Source organism: Monodelphis domestica, chromosome 2 (genome assembly GCF_027887165.1).
Source record: "Monodelphis domestica isolate mMonDom1 chromosome 2, mMonDom1.pri, whole genome shotgun sequence".
NCBI lineage: Eukaryota > Metazoa > Chordata > Mammalia > Didelphimorphia > Didelphidae > Monodelphis > Monodelphis domestica.
In genome coordinates this window covers 229,424,276-229,439,549 of record NC_077228.1, presented here as the reverse complement: position 1 = coordinate 229,439,549, position 15,274 = coordinate 229,424,276, and the positions used below count along the sequence as shown (strand labels likewise).

The 15,274-nt window shown below is 37.3% G+C and overlaps 1 protein-coding gene across 1 annotated transcript; it reads right to left on the bottom strand.

Annotated features, from left to right (window-relative positions):
- Window positions 1–3,479: 3,479 nt before the first annotated feature.
- CD7 (CD7 molecule) lies at window positions 3,480–10,488 on the bottom strand. The gene is made up of 3 exons (XM_007482800.3): window positions 9,576–10,488; window positions 8,069–8,190; window positions 3,480–5,909 (listed from the first exon to the last, which is right to left on the bottom strand). Exons 1-3 carry the CDS (start codon window positions 9,862–9,864, stop codon window positions 5,799–5,801), a joined length of 522 nt encoding a protein of 173 aa, XP_007482862.2. The 5' UTR covers window positions 9,865–10,488; the 3' UTR covers window positions 3,480–5,798.
- Between the last annotated feature and the right edge of the window lie 4,786 nt (window positions 10,489–15,274).

Sequence of the window (15,274 nt, the reverse complement as noted above, 5' to 3'; positions counted from 1 at the left end):
ATTATTCAGAATTTAAAAATTGATATAAATATATAATAATAATAAAACTAGCATTTTCTAACATTTTTAAGCTTTGCAGAATACTTGACATAATATTATATTACTTGATCTTTACAACAACCCTGGGAATAGGTACTATTATTATCCCCGTGATGAGGAAACTAAAGTAGACAAGGGTTTAGTGACTCCCCTAGGCTCACACAATGAGTTTAAGAGACTGGGTTTGAACTCAGATTTTTCTGTGTCTGCATTCTGCATTTTTCTGCATTCTGATGCTCTATTCACCCTTCCATTTAGCTGTCACAATGATTGTTATTTGTACTTCATTTTCTTTCTTCTTTTCTTTCTTCTTTTTTTTTAACCCTTACCTTCCATCTTAGAATCAATATTGTGTACTGGTTGCAAGGCAGAAGTGGTAAGGGCTAGGCAATGAAGGTTAAATGACTTACTTGGCAAGGGTCACCCAGTTAGAAAGTGTGCCAGATTTACTGGCCAGTAAGTATAGATTTGAACCCAGAACCTCTTTTCTCTGGGCCTGACTCTTTCAATCCACTGAGCCATGTACCTTGACACTCCCCATCCCTTTTACTTCATTTTCAGAGGACCAATGACATCAAGTCTTGACTGACTCATAAATTGGATTTAAGTGAGGCAGAGTTATACAATGTTGTTTACCTCATTCTCTCTTCCTGAGGCATCAAAGTCCAGTGGCAAAACAAAATTTCAGGATGACTGGGGTGGCCCCGGATGCAGTGGATGACTGTGGTATCTTTGCTGTCTTTCAAGACTAAGTTCTCCACAGCTTCAGCTCGAGTCACTTTTATGGCTGAATGAATTGTTGGAACGAATTGTTCTCATCAGCCCATTCTACCAGGGGGAATCGTCACAGGCTTGGGGTAGACATTCCCTTGCTCTCCGATGGGTGTGGAGGTCTATTGGTTACCCTCAGCATGGTTTAGCCCCTCTTTGGGGACCATTTTTTACCAGAGCATCGCTGCTTTGCCTGCTAACTTTGGAGCCACAGCCAGGACACCTAGCTGCCCTAGTAATAGTTTAAACCAAAGTTCCCTATTTTAGAAAGCACCTGTAAAAATGTAAATGTGCCTACACACACACACACACACAAGAATGTGTGTGCATATTTGTTTCACATTTAAACTCCTCAAGAAGTAGTAGGAGAAATGATCTCTGCCAGAGTAGAGAACATATCTTCCTATGAAAAAAATCACATAGTGCTATTTTTCTTATGAATTTTATATAAAAAAGCAATGTACTCCCTTGAGATATTTGCTTAGTTTCAAAAAGATTAAGACAGTCCCTTCTGTTGTTCCCAGTACAGCAGGATATACTTCTCTTTAGCTTCAGGATATCTGATCATCTTTAATGTTTTATCTCAAGAGTTGCTTCCAAAGTAAGGGGTAGCTATACTAGTTAAATTCTTTTGGTTGCCCACTTTGCATCTAGTACCACACCCTTGATGAGTACTGCTAACCACTTCAACTTGAAGGCACGAAAGGAAACTATCACTCCCATGATTGGAGAGGAAGTTACTTTTTTTTTAAACCCTTACTGTTTTAGAATTAATACCAAGGGAGCAGCTGGGTGGCTCAATGGATTGAGAGCCAGACCTAGAGATGGGAGGTCCCAAGTTCAAATCTGGCCTCAGATATTCCCAGCTGTGTGACCCTGGGCAAGTCACTTAACCCTCATTGCCTGGTCCTTACCACTTTTCTGCCTTGGAGCCAATACACAGTATTGACTCCAAGATGGAAGGTAAGATTTTAAAAAAAGAATTAAAAAAAAAGAATTAATACCAAGAATCCATTCTAAGGCAGAAAAGCAGTAAGGGCTAGGCAGTTGTTGTGAAGTGACTTGTCTGGGCTCACACAGTGAGGAAGTAGCTGAGGCCAGATTTGAACCTAGGATCTTCCTTCTCCAGCCTGGCTCTCTATCCCTTAAGCCACCTAGTTGCCCTAAGGAAAATAATCTTAACTGAAATATTTATGATTCAGCTTCTATAGACATTTTCCTCTCAATTCCAATCCTTTGCAGCCTCAAATACCCAGTGTCTCTTTCTATTACCTGTAAAATGGCTGCTATTAGGATGAAATGGGATAATATTTATAGAAAACAGCACAGAATCTAAAAAATAGTAGGCACTTAATACTTATTTCCTTCTTTCATCACCATTAATATGATTCCATTAGCAGAAGCCAGTTGTAAACTTGTCTGCTACTTTCTTCACTTTCCAAAAGTCATATGATAATAAAGTAATTGTTGCCATATAAGTAAATTGCACTGATTTGAAAGAGTAAATAGGAAAAAAACAATATCACTTGGGTGTCTGATGAAAAATGGCCACATATGGCTAGCCACGTTATTTCTGAGAAAATTCTCAAGTCTTGTTCTCACTCTTCATGGAGAGATAATCTCATTCTGCATAGCCAGTTCCAAGCCTTAGCTTTCCTGTACCCTGAGCTATGCCAGGGGGCCCTATAAATAGCAGAAATATATGGCAAAACAGAAGATACTGCTTCCATGCAGAACTAGACCCTTCTCCAAGGAAAGTTTTAATACGTCAAAGGAGGGCTAGATGGAAAAATACTGGCAGCTCCCTCATGACATCTCCTGGGTTAATGTTATCAAAGGTAACTTAAGGGGACGCCAGGAGGATCTAATAGCATAAGGAAAGTGATTTTTCTCTGGCAGGAATCTGTAGGTGTTAAATATGAATGGTAGGTGCTTGCCACATATCAGTCTATGGATGCAAGCCTTCCAAACTAATCTGTGGACTACATTAATTGCTCTCTTTTTTTTTAATTGAAGTTTTTTTTGGGTTCTGTTTATTTAAAATTACCTTCCATCTTAGAATAAATCATTTTTTATTGGTTCTAAGGCAGAAGAGTGGTAAGAGCAAGGGCTAGGCAATGGGAGTTAAGCAACTTGCCCAGGGTCACCCAGTTAGGAAGTGCCAGATTTAAACCAAGGACTTTGTGTCTCTAGGTCTGATTGTCTATCCACTGAGCCACCTTGCTGCCCCTTTATTTATTTATTTATTTAGTCATTCTTTCATTCACTTATTTATGCATTCATTCATTCATCTATTTGTTTGTTTATTTATAATACTAATCTCTTATAGTTCTTTACAACCATATGGAGGAAAAGTAGATATGTACCAGTCTCTGTGAAGTCATGAGAAACTTTGGACGTTGATTCTGATGCTTAACTGACTGTTGAATCCAGGATCTCCCTTTTCCAGGCCTGGCTTTCTATCAACTGAGCCACTGAGCTCCCCTGAAGAAATTAATCTTAACCAAAATATTTATAAGTTGTTTAACCAAGCAAGTTATTTAGCCTCTTTGAACCTCAGTTTCCTCATCCATAAAATTGGGCTAATTATGTATATATATATATATATATATGCATATATAGTCATAGCTATAGCTACTTCTGTACTTTTAATAGTAATAATGGCACTGGGCAGTGCATACCTTAAAGCACTATAAACATGATAGCTGTTATATACAGGTTGTTCCCAAAGTCTAATGCCATTTTAAGTTTTAATAACCATGGAGATCTCAATCTTTTGTGCAGACAGAATTTTTTTACCTGGAAGATACAGTAACAGTGAAATAACAAGTACGATTCCTATTCCAATGACCTATTTTAGGTAATAACAAAATTCTCCTCTCTTCCTGAAGAGACAGCTCCTCAGTGTTTAAGAGTATTAGGCTGAGGAACAGCTAGGTGGCTCTGGACAGACTGCCAGACCAGGAGGCAGGAGGTCTTATATTTTAATCCAACCTCAAATACTTTCTAGTTGCATGATCCTGGGCAAGTTACCCCATAAGAAGGTAAAGGTTAAAAAAAAAACAGAGCCCTAGGTTGTCCATTTCTGCAGAGTTACTGAAGGCAAAGAGGATGTGGTAGCACATATTTCTTTGTTTAGTTATTAATAGAATTTTAGTTGTTTCAACATCACTCTATCTAGTGGAAACTGAGATAAAAAGTTTCTGATTCCTGCAGTAAAAATAGTTCACAGTTTAATGGTGTCATTTTTTAAAACCTTTACCTTCAGTCTTAGAATCAGTACTATGTCTTGGTTCCAAGGCAGAAGAGCAGTATGGCTCAGAGCAATGGGAGTTAGGGTCACACAACTAGCAAGTGTCTGTCTGAGATTCCCTAAGTAGGGTCCTACTATTTTCCCCCTCTTTTCCTTGGGTTTTTCATTATCAGAATGTTGGGTGGCCTCTACTCTTCCTAGTGTGCTTCCAATTAGGGCACCACTTTAAGCTTCCCTTTTCAATATACTCTGTCCAGTTTGTTTACCTAGCTCTTGTGAATCTCCTTGTCTAGTAACTGAAACTTCTGGCTGTGCTGGATTGGAAAAAGAGGTTTACTGAAATTTCTCTTTGTATTTTTGTCCATTATTTAATTTGATGCTCTTTTTTAGCTATTTACTAGAATACAAGTGGGAGATTGGGCCTCCCACGTGACCTGGATTTCTTAACTAAAAGTCCCTTTACACTGTTTTAATTTCCTGTTGGTGTGTTTTTATGCTATTAAAATAGATGGTAATTAATTTTGATTCATGTCCAAGTCAGTAAGTGAATGGTTAGGAACTGAGAGAGGGTGAAAACATAAAGTGAGAAGAGATTTTTCCCCACTTCAGATTGGGGTGGGGGCAAATGATTAAAGAGAATATTTTCATGATTTTTGGTCAATTTGAGCATAATCATACGTACTAGACTGCTTATAAAACTGGAGAAAAACTTCTCAAGGAAATGAGTCTTTAAGTGGTGAGGTATGTAGACTTGGAGTAGTTTGCTTTCTGGCACTGCTGCTTATAGAACTAATCTCATCTAGTCTCCCTCTACACCCACATAGTCCTAACTTCATGTGGGGACTTCTTCCATCTAGTGTATTCTGATCTGTTACAATTATATAACAAAATTATTAAAAGTGAATCCACTTAAGAGAAATTTATCTTATGTTTAACTTTGTTGTCATACATCATTTTTATTTTATTTAGTTTTTTTGAAAATTTTATTTAATTAATTGATTTTAGAATATTTTCCCATGGTTACAAGATTCATGTTATTTCCCTCCCCTCTCCCAACCCCCTCCCCATATCTGGCGCACAATTACACTGAGTTTTACATGTGTCACTGATCAAGACCTATGTCCATATTGATATTTGCACTAGGGGGATTGTTTAGATTCTATATCCTGAATCATATCTCCATCGACCCATGTGATCAAGCACATACATCATTTTTATAAAGTGAAAAATGTCTGTATCAGTCAAGTCTTCAAGGAGGAATAAAGATTATCTGAAATCAAATACAATAAAAAAGAAAGTTCCAATGAGGGTAATTCATCCAGTTAATATTTGCTGAACACTCACCAGGTATACCCCACTGGATTAGATTCTTTTGACTTATGGCAAAGCTGCCTAAATTTCCAGAAGCAAAGTTGAAAGAATGTTAGATTAGGAATGTATGCCCTGGGTTCAAAGCTCAGCTCTAGTCATTTCTATGTGTATGATCTCCGGCAAGTCTGTAAAATGGAATGGGAGTACATTGGTATATACTGGACTAGATTGCTTCCATTTTCTAATTCTGTGAAATTCATCATCCATTAAACAACTTCATCTCCTTTATCTTTGGATGATTTGTGATGGCTCTTTTCTGATGGAAGACAGTTCCTTGTTCTACAGCAGAAAGAAGTTACAGAATGGGTGAGGGAAAATGTTCTTTCTGTAGGGGTACCTTGCTTGATCTTCGTTTTGAGGCTGGTCATTCGTACTGATTGTCTGGGCACATAGTGTTGCGACGAAGGGTATGGGACATGTCTTCATATATGCTACTTGAGGGATTCTGAATCCTTCTTAAATGGAACTTCTTTCTCTGGAAAACAAAAGCAGTTTTTTTCTGTTTTCCTATTTCTAGTTCAATTTGAGTGCTTCAGTTCTCCCTCTGTAGGCTAAGCATTCTCTTCAAGACTAGATCAGACGTTTTCGCAGAAATAAAACACTAACTAGTAGAGATCTGTTTTTATTGTTGCTGTTTTTTCATTCCACAATAACATCTTGTATTTCTAAAGAGAGGTAGTGAGGAGACCCGATTCCAGGTTCAAATCCTATTTCTGACACATCTGGGATCATAGAATTAGCACTGTAAAAGATGTCTTATAGGCATGACACACTCAACATGTCCAAAAACAAATTTCTCATCTTGCTCTGGAAACCCCTTCTTCCTTCTAACTTTCTTAATTCTGTAGAAGATACCACTATTCTTTTTTTTTAACCCTCCCCTTCCCTCTTAGAATCAATATTGTGTATTGGTTCCAAGGCAGAAGAGCAGTTAAGGCTAGGCAATGGGGAGTTAAATGACATACCCAGGGTCACACAGCTAAGAAGTGTCTAAGGCCAGACTTGAATGTAGGACCTCCTTTTTCTAAGCCTGGCTCTAATACACTATCTACTCAGTCACTTAGCAGGCAACCTCCCCCTCCCCCCTGCCCATCATTCCTCTAGTCACCAAGATTTGGAATTCTATATTTTTTGCTCTCATATCTAATTTTTTGTCATTATGTCCTTTCTACTCCCATATCCCCCAACATCTTTGTATATTGCTACATATCAGCTCTAATTTAGGTTCTTGTCACCTTTTACTTGGCTTTTTGCAATAGCTTAATTGTCTTCCTGTATCCTTCCTCTTCCTTCTCCAGTCTATCCTCCACATAACTGCTAAGACGAAATTCCCAACACTGAGATACACATGTATGGAAAATGCTTTGCACACTTCAAAGTGCTACAGAAATGTAAGTATTGATTAAGTCCATTGTGTGGGCATAGGATCTGCCCAAGGATGAACCACTAGGAAGGAGTTGAGTGAGGACAAGATCTCTAATCTCTCTCTCTCTCTCTCTCTCTCTCTCTCTCTCTCTCTCTCTCTCTCTCTCTCTCTCTCTCTCTCTCTCTCTCTCTCTCTCTCTCTCTTTTAAAACCCTCATCTTCCACCTTGGAATCAATACTATATATTGGTTCCAAGGCAGATGGGTGGTAAGAGCTAGCCAATGGGGGTTAAGTGACTTGTCCAGGATCACACAGCTAGGAAGTCTCTGAGACCAGATTTGAACCCAGGATCTTCTGTCTCTAAGCCTGGCTCTCAATTCTCTGAGGCACCTGGTCTCCCAAAGATCTCTAATCTCTCAATTTTTGACACATGTTCACGCCTGCAGAACCTATATCATGGGCAGACCTAGACCCGGACCCAGTATGTATACACATATATACTATATATACACACTATCCATACATATGCATATACACAATACACACATATACTATGCATGTCTATACATACTCTTTATATGTACATATGTGTATATATACACACACAAGAGACATGGGATCTGGCAGTGACTGGCATTATAGTTATGTCAGAGCTGAGCTTGAGATTTGTCTATACTCTGGAAAGTACTATTTAACTCCCTATTTTCTCCTGTGTCACCTGGTTTTTAGTGAGATTCTCCTATTGGGAATTTTTAGGGATTTTAGTTGAGGGGTTTAAGGTCTCTGACAAAGTTAGAGAAAGAAGCTAAGACCCTCACGTGGAATGAATTTCCTGGCTCTCTCTCCAGTTATGCAAGCAAGACCCTATGCAGCCCATGAATATTTCCAGAATATCACTGACAGTGAATCTTTGGAAATCTACATCCTCTTAATTGTTTGTCCTGTCTATAACTATCTTCTGTGTTTCAGGGTTTATGGCTATTCTACCAATGATTCCTAAACTCTACTCCTTCCTTCCCGACTACATGACCTGCTCTTCCCAACTGATATTGCTTCTGGCCTAAGTGTTCCAGAGACGTTGCAGTCAGGGGCCCCCACTCCGAGGAGCCCAACAAAAGAAAACATGAAGGTATTTGGGATTTCCAATCATTAAAAAAAACTCATATTATCTTTTCTTTTTTCTGTGCTTTTGGGAGAAACTCAGCCTTTTGGGTGGGGAAAGAGCCAAATAAAAAAGCACAAGACAGGAAATGGGTCTGGTTAACTTACCAGTTTCTTCATCATCATATACAGTGGTCCCAGGGCCAGTCCAATGGTGAAAAATAGCACAATCAAGCCTACCCATACCTGTAGATTCTTTGGGTTCCCAACCTCTTGTTTCCATTTTTTTTCTGGGAAGAGAGAACAGTAAAGAGTGAATTGCAGGACTCTGACAAACTTAGGTGGGCACTACAGCTATCTGGGGAGTACTGAAAAAGAAAGGGCTGATACCTTTGGGTCCCTAACTGTGTGTTAAGAATCACTTAACTTGGAAAAGTCTCCATTTCCCTAAATAGTAGAAAATACATTGTGCATGTCTGGAGTTCAAATCCCAATTCTGATACTTATTAACTGTGCGATTGATTATATGTTGCTTAATGTCTCTGAACCTTTAATTTCCTCATCTGTAAAGTCAGTGTTGGAAAAGAGAATTTCTAAGGTGCCTCTTAGTTCTGACATTGTGTGATACTGGAACCCTACGTCCATCCTAGGGAAAATAAATGGAGATGAACTTAGGCCAGGCTCTACCATGAAGGATTTTTGACGGCACTAGAACTTGCCCAATCTATTACTCCCTACTGTTCCTTAACTTATTTTACTCCTTATTGATAGTTAAACACCTCTTAGAACCTGATCACTTCCATTTGGGAGCTCCTTGTCTGTATAGGGTCTGGTTTTAAGTCATCTGTTTTTCATCTGGGAGTAGGTTCTCCTTCCCTTGAACCCCAAAAACCTCCATACTACTCATGTGGCTTTTCTTGCTACATTCTACTTTGTAGTATCACTGCTTTATATTGTTAAAAATTTTAAGCTTCTTGAGGTAAAGGACAATGTCTTATTCATCTTTGTGTCTCCCAGAGTCCTCAGTCTTCTTCAGGTCTCCATAACACTTATCCACATCAATTTCTCTTCTTTGCTGTCATGATATTGTACATTTGTGGTTACTCTCCTTTTGACTATTCTTTCTTTATTAGTTCTATTTGTAATTCTTACCTTCTAATTGTGGGCTTCCATCAAAGCTCTATCTTCAGTCTCTTATTCCTCTATGATTTTTCCTTTGTTATCTCATACACTTTTATGACTTCAATTTTTTTTCCTCCAGGAGAATGGACAATTTCCAACTATAGATTTTCCCCCTGAGCTACAGTACCAAATTTTCACTAACTTCCTGGGGTATCCTTGTAACTTAAACTGATTGTGTCCAAAGCCAGAATCATTTTAAAAATTAAGAAACTGAGGCCAACAAAGTGAAGTGACTTGACCAGGATCACACAGCTAGGAAGTGTCTGAAGTCAGATTTCAACCCAGGACCTGTCTCTAAGCCTGGCTTAGAGCTACCTAGCTGCCCCCTAGGAAGAACTTTAAGAGGATTTCTAAGGACTAGTATAGTTCTTCATGAAAGGAATGGGTCTAGAGTTGAATCTTGAAAGGAAGAATGGAATTAAGGCAAACACAGCATAAGCAAAGACTTGGGGAAAGGTATTCATTTCTCTGAAGTATGAGCAGACTTGGGTACCTGTTACCACTACCATGGTGCCAGTTCCCTGGATGTTTTCATGAATCATTATTGCTTGGCAGATATAGACATCAGTGTCATTCAGTTGTACATTGATTATTGTGATCATCAGATTGTTTAAGAACCCAGAGGTGCTGGTACGATTCTTGTAATTTGGTGCTGTGATGAATTCATTTTCTGAGGAATATATCACGTTCATTTCCATGACAGTAAGTCGCCTCAAGTAGAGCCCACGTAATTTTCCACTGACTAAACAGGTCATATTGATTGTGTCCCCTTCTTGAGCCATTATGAGTGGGGGAAATTGTTTCACCTCTAAAAAGAAGAACCAAAGAAGTCATTCCTATTGAGTTGAGTATTGTGTCTGTCTTAGTGTCAGTGTCATAACAATTTCTGTCTGGAATTTAAAGTCCTTCACGATCTGTCTCTAAACTTTGTTTCTAGCCTTAATATCCTTTATAGCTTTCATGCTCTGTAGTCCAGCCAAATTAGCCTTCCTGTTGGTTCTTGTATAAAATACTATTTCTGCTTTTATGTGGAACCTTCCTCATATCTGCCTCTCTCTCTCTCTCTAACCACTGGAATAGAGCTATCCATTGTCCATAATAATTATAAGCAAAACAATAGATTCAATGAAGAACAGATTTATTTCCATAGAAAACAAAATGAGAGAGACAATAAAGAAGAAGAAAATATGATCTCATAAAACTGTACATTTAGAAAAAGAATTGGGATCAACCTAGGGAAAAGGGACAGATTCTAAGTAACAAAACAAGTGTAGAAAATTTAAGAATTGTCACACTTCTCAAAAACTATGAAGAGGAGAAGAAACTAACTTTGCTGTTTCAGAAAATGATGTTGGAAAATTTTCTAAAAATATTGAGAAAGAGGGTGAGATTGCAGATTTTCACAAAATGACAACAAACGAACCCCAAATTCAAATCATCCAGACAAATAATTTTCAAGTTTCAAGTCTGTAGTGCCAAGGATGTGACTTTTATAGTAATCCAAGAACAAAAGCTATAAGTCTAATTGCATAAGATTTCCCCACATAAATAAGAAATGAGAAAAGAATTTTCAATGATATATTAAAAAGTTAAAGGTTATAGTACTTAACTGGTAAAGCTATGAATGCTTTTTCAAGACAAAAGGTGGTTATTTAAGAATTTATATTAACTTGAACAGTTTTACAGTTTTAAATAGACAAAACCACCAAGACCACAGACTGAGAAGCTCTATCAAGATAAGAACTTATGACTAACTAGTTGGTCTATAGAAATGTAGTGATCAGAAGAAAATAACAAAACAATAGCCATTTTTACTGAACGAAACAAATGAGCATGGGAGACTGGGGAGGAGAAATGAAGTTGGAGGAAAAAAGGAATAAATTAATGCTATGCATAATAATTACGAGAGAAAAAGAACCAAAGCAAAGAGAGTAGAGTGTGGAGGGATGGCAATATTTGGAAAATGCTCCTATCTCAAGGGGAAGATTATATGTGGGAGAATGCAGGTAGAATTTTTTGTAAATAAAATGAATAATATTAAATAAAGGAACTGGAAAGTCATTATGTGTACATGTTAAGGTTGAAATTAGAACATTTATAAGAAAGGTTGTATTCCTTTTTGTAAATAACAAACAACAATTAAATATAGTAATAGTTGCCCAAGAGATAGATTTATGATGTAAAAATAAAAAAGGTTTTACACAACAAGAAGCAATATAGCCAGAATAAACTGTGTGTGTATGTGTGTGTGCACACATGCCTGTATAATAAGATTCTTTGCTATAAATATTTTTTTAAAACATGACATCCAAATTTTATAAGAAATTGATAACTATTTATTAGTGAGACTTGTTCCCTAGTACAATAGGTAACTTGTCAAAGGAAATGAACAGATAGTTCAATGATCATCTGGAAAAAAAGTACAATTTTTCTTATAAACAGAGGAATGGAAAATTAGACAAGTCTAGGTGTCACCATGTAACTTTTGACTTGACCAAGATAGGAAAGAGTAATCAAATGCATTTTGATAGATCTACGAAGAAAGAGAAAGTTTATTGTGCTGCTTAATGAGCTATGGATTGCAATAATTTTTCTGAAAAACAATTTGGTGTTATACAATAGGAACTTTAAAAAATGTTCATACCACATGGTCTCACTAATAGAGATTATTAGACCTGGAGTCAAGAAGAATTGAGTTCAAATATAGTCTTAGACATTTGTTAACTGTGTAGTCCTGGGCAAATCATTTAATCTCTGCTTGCCTCAGTTCCTCATCTGTAAAATGGGAATAATAATAATACCCATCTCCCAGGATTGTTGTAAGGACAAAATAAGGCAATATTTGTAAGGTACTTTGTAAACCTTAAAGCATGTTGTAAATTATTGTTATTACTATTATTATTATTATTGCTAAGGATTATTGCAAGGTAGCTGGTGACACAGTGGATAGAGTGCTTTTCCTATAGTGACAAAGACTTGAGTTCATATCTAGCTTCAGACATTTACTAGTTGTGTGACTCTGGGCAAGTCACCTCAATTTCCTCAACCATAAAATTAGAATAATAGCACTTACTTTTCAGAGGTGTTGTGAGGATCAAAAAAGATGGTATTTATGAAAAGAGCTTAACAGTGCCTAGCACATAGTGGGAGCTACATAAATGCTTATTCCTTTCCTTTCCCTGGGGCCTTTGACTTTACTGAGATGGGGGGAAAGAACTACTTGTACAAAAATATTCTAGCAGCTATTTATAATAGTCAAAACCTGTAAACAAAAAATCTGTACAATGATTAGGAAATGGACAAACGAATTATAGCAAATTAATGTAATGGGATATTCTTGTATTATAGCAAATAACAAATTTGAATGCAAAAAATATGGTAAGACAAATTATTTTGACTGAGAAAACAGCCATGAAAACAATAGCTACAATGACTATAATTATGTAAAATATTTTTAAAGCAAGTAAAACCAGGAGAATACACAAAATTTTTTAAAGTTTCAGAGGGAATGAAATATGATTTTATTTTGTTGTTACTCCATTGATATTAACATGTATTTATTTTTTTTTAACCCTTGCCTTCCTTCTTAGAACTGATACTAAGTATCTGTTCCAAGACAGAAGAGGTAGTAAGGGATTACACATTGGGGGTTAAGTGACTTTCCCAGGGTCACACAGCTAGGTAGTGTCTGAGGCCAGATTTTAACCCAGGACCTCCCAGCTCTAGGCCTGGCTTTCTATCCACTGAGTGACCACACTGCCCCACTATGTTTATATTTTAATGGTAAATTATAAATAATAAATTTTAGTTTCATGCAAAATCATTAAAATGTTTTTCTTATTAATGTTCCTTGATAATTGTATCATTTATGATTACTAAGTGTCTACTGATTAAAATCTTCCTTAAAAGTATCCTGAATAAATTTCTTTTTTTCAAAAAAAACCTTCTATCTTAGAATCAATACTATATATTGGTTCTAAAACAGAAGAATAGTAAAGGATTAGGCAACCGAGCTTAATTGACTTTCCCAGGATCACCCAGCTAGGAAGTGTCTGAGATCAGATTTGAATCCAGGACCTCCTGTCTCTAGGTTTGGCTCTCAATCCAGTGAGCTACCCGGCTGTCCCACCTGAATAAATTTCAGCAATATTCTGCACTCTGAAGATCATTTTGGATCTTCACTGCCATTAATCTTAGCTACTATTCTAACCATGATTTAGAACTAATTCTAATCTGTTCAAGATGCTGGCAGGAGAAGCTGGTACCTAATACATGCGTGTTTCGGCTACCCACACAACCTATGGAGAGGTTAAAGGAGAAAAGAAGCAAGGGATGATAATGAACATCATGAAACTTCTGGCTCCTTAGTCTTAGAAGGAATCCCTTGAAATCTGACTTTGGGAATTCTCCATTACTGGAAGAATGAAAAGAGCTCAGAAGTAACAGAGGTAATAAAACAGCTTCTGGTTATAAAACTAACATTAAGGAACTAATCTTGGTCATGCGTACATAATGCAGGGATATTTCAGAAGATGCCAGAGAAGGCACAGAAAGCCATTTTGTGACTGCCTTGTATTATTTAATAATTAACTTATAGTGGAGAAAGAATTTTACAACAATATAAAAACATTTTCAAATCAGTTTATTAGCTTTTTGTCATTTCTTGTGTGTGTGTGTTTATAAGAGTGCAGAATCATTCCTTTTTTGGAAATGTTAAATTTTGAAAGTTTCAGGTAGCAATGAAACCTATTAATTTTTTAAATCTGAAAATAAGTATTGGTATTAAGGCAGATGTGTGGTAAGGGTGAGGCATTTAGGGCTAAGTGGCTTGTCCAAGGTCACACAGCTAAGAAGTATGGGGTCAAATTTGAACCCAGGACCTCCCAGCTATAGGTTGGCTCTCTATTCACTGAACTATTTAGCTACCACTAAGTGAAACCTTTTTAAGGATTATTCTCAGTTTTGAAAAGCTATTAGACAGAGATATAATGTCATAAAAAAATGAATGTTTTCCTTAAGAATTTTTAAAAGTTTGAGGGTAGCATTAAGAAACTATTATACTTTTATGATTTACTCAAATATTAAATGGAAAAATACTTTTTAAAGGAGGGGGGACTATGCTGCTAAACCACCAAATGACCTTCCTGGCCCATAACTGACTGGAGAAATACCAAAAAAAAAAAAGAGCAAGAAATTTAAAGTTGTCTTAAGATATCCAAAGTCCTTTGGAAACCAGTGGAAAAACAGACATGAACATGTTTGGTTTTTTAAAATCAATACAAAACAAAACCCTTTCCTTCTCTCTTGAAATCAATACTGTAAATTGGTTCCAAGGCAGAAGAGTGGTAAGGGCTAGGCTATGAGGGTTAAGTGACTTGCCCAGGGTCACACAGCTAGGAAGTGTCTGAAGCCAGACTTGAACCCAGGACTTCCTGTCTCTAGGCCTGGTTCTCTATCCACTGAGCCACTTAACTGCCCTTTGAACAGGCTTTTGATGATTTGATCAATTGCCTTTCTCATATGCCAGTATAAGCTTAAGCAGACCTAAGTAAGTCTTTCATCATGCACATAGATAATAGTGTGTAAAGAGCTTGGGTGTCATCCTGTACTAAGAAAGTGATGCAAGCAAAATACTTGCACTTGCCAGCCCATGTATATTTTGCAATCTTTTGACACTGGCCTCTTTCCTGTTCCTCAAACATGACACGCCATCTCCTGATTCCAACCATTTTCAACTTCTGCTCTCCTTGATTCAAATTCTCTGCTTCCTTCTGACTCTCTTCAAGTGTCAGCTAAAATTCTGCCTCCTAATTTCCCCTTCATTCTAATGCTTTCGCTCTGTTTGTTATTTCCAGTTGGTTCTGTATATAACTTGTTTCTACGTAGCTGTTTTATGTGCTTCCTTCCCTGTTAGACTATGAGTTTGAGAAAAGGACTAACTTTTGCCTTTCTTCCACAGAGCTTGGCCCCGTGCTTGACACACACATAAGAGATTCTTAGTACATGTTTATTGGCTGACATACTGAGTGTATCCCCCTACTAACTGGAGTTCCAGGCTTTGAAGTGAGCTGTCACTGAAATGCTCAATGACTGGGTGTACGGAGAGCAGGGGCAAGTGGGACCCGACTTCTACTCTGACCAGCACCGAATTGTGTTCAGTTTGCCAGTAGCCGTTCTAGCCAACTGTGAGTG

Coding starts and splice junctions, on each gene's coding strand:
- CD7 (XM_007482800.3), bottom strand. CDS start 9,864: ATGGCTCAAGAAGGGGACACAATCAATATGACCTGTTTAGTCAGTGGA. Junction 8,191..9,575: donor CACCATGGTAGTGGTAACAG/GTACCCAAGTCT, acceptor CTCTCTTCCCAG/AAAAAAAATGGAAACAAGAG. Junction 5,910..8,068: donor ATATGATGATGAAGAAACTG/GTAAGTTAACCA, acceptor TTTGTTTTCCAG/AGAAAGAAGTTCCATTTAAG.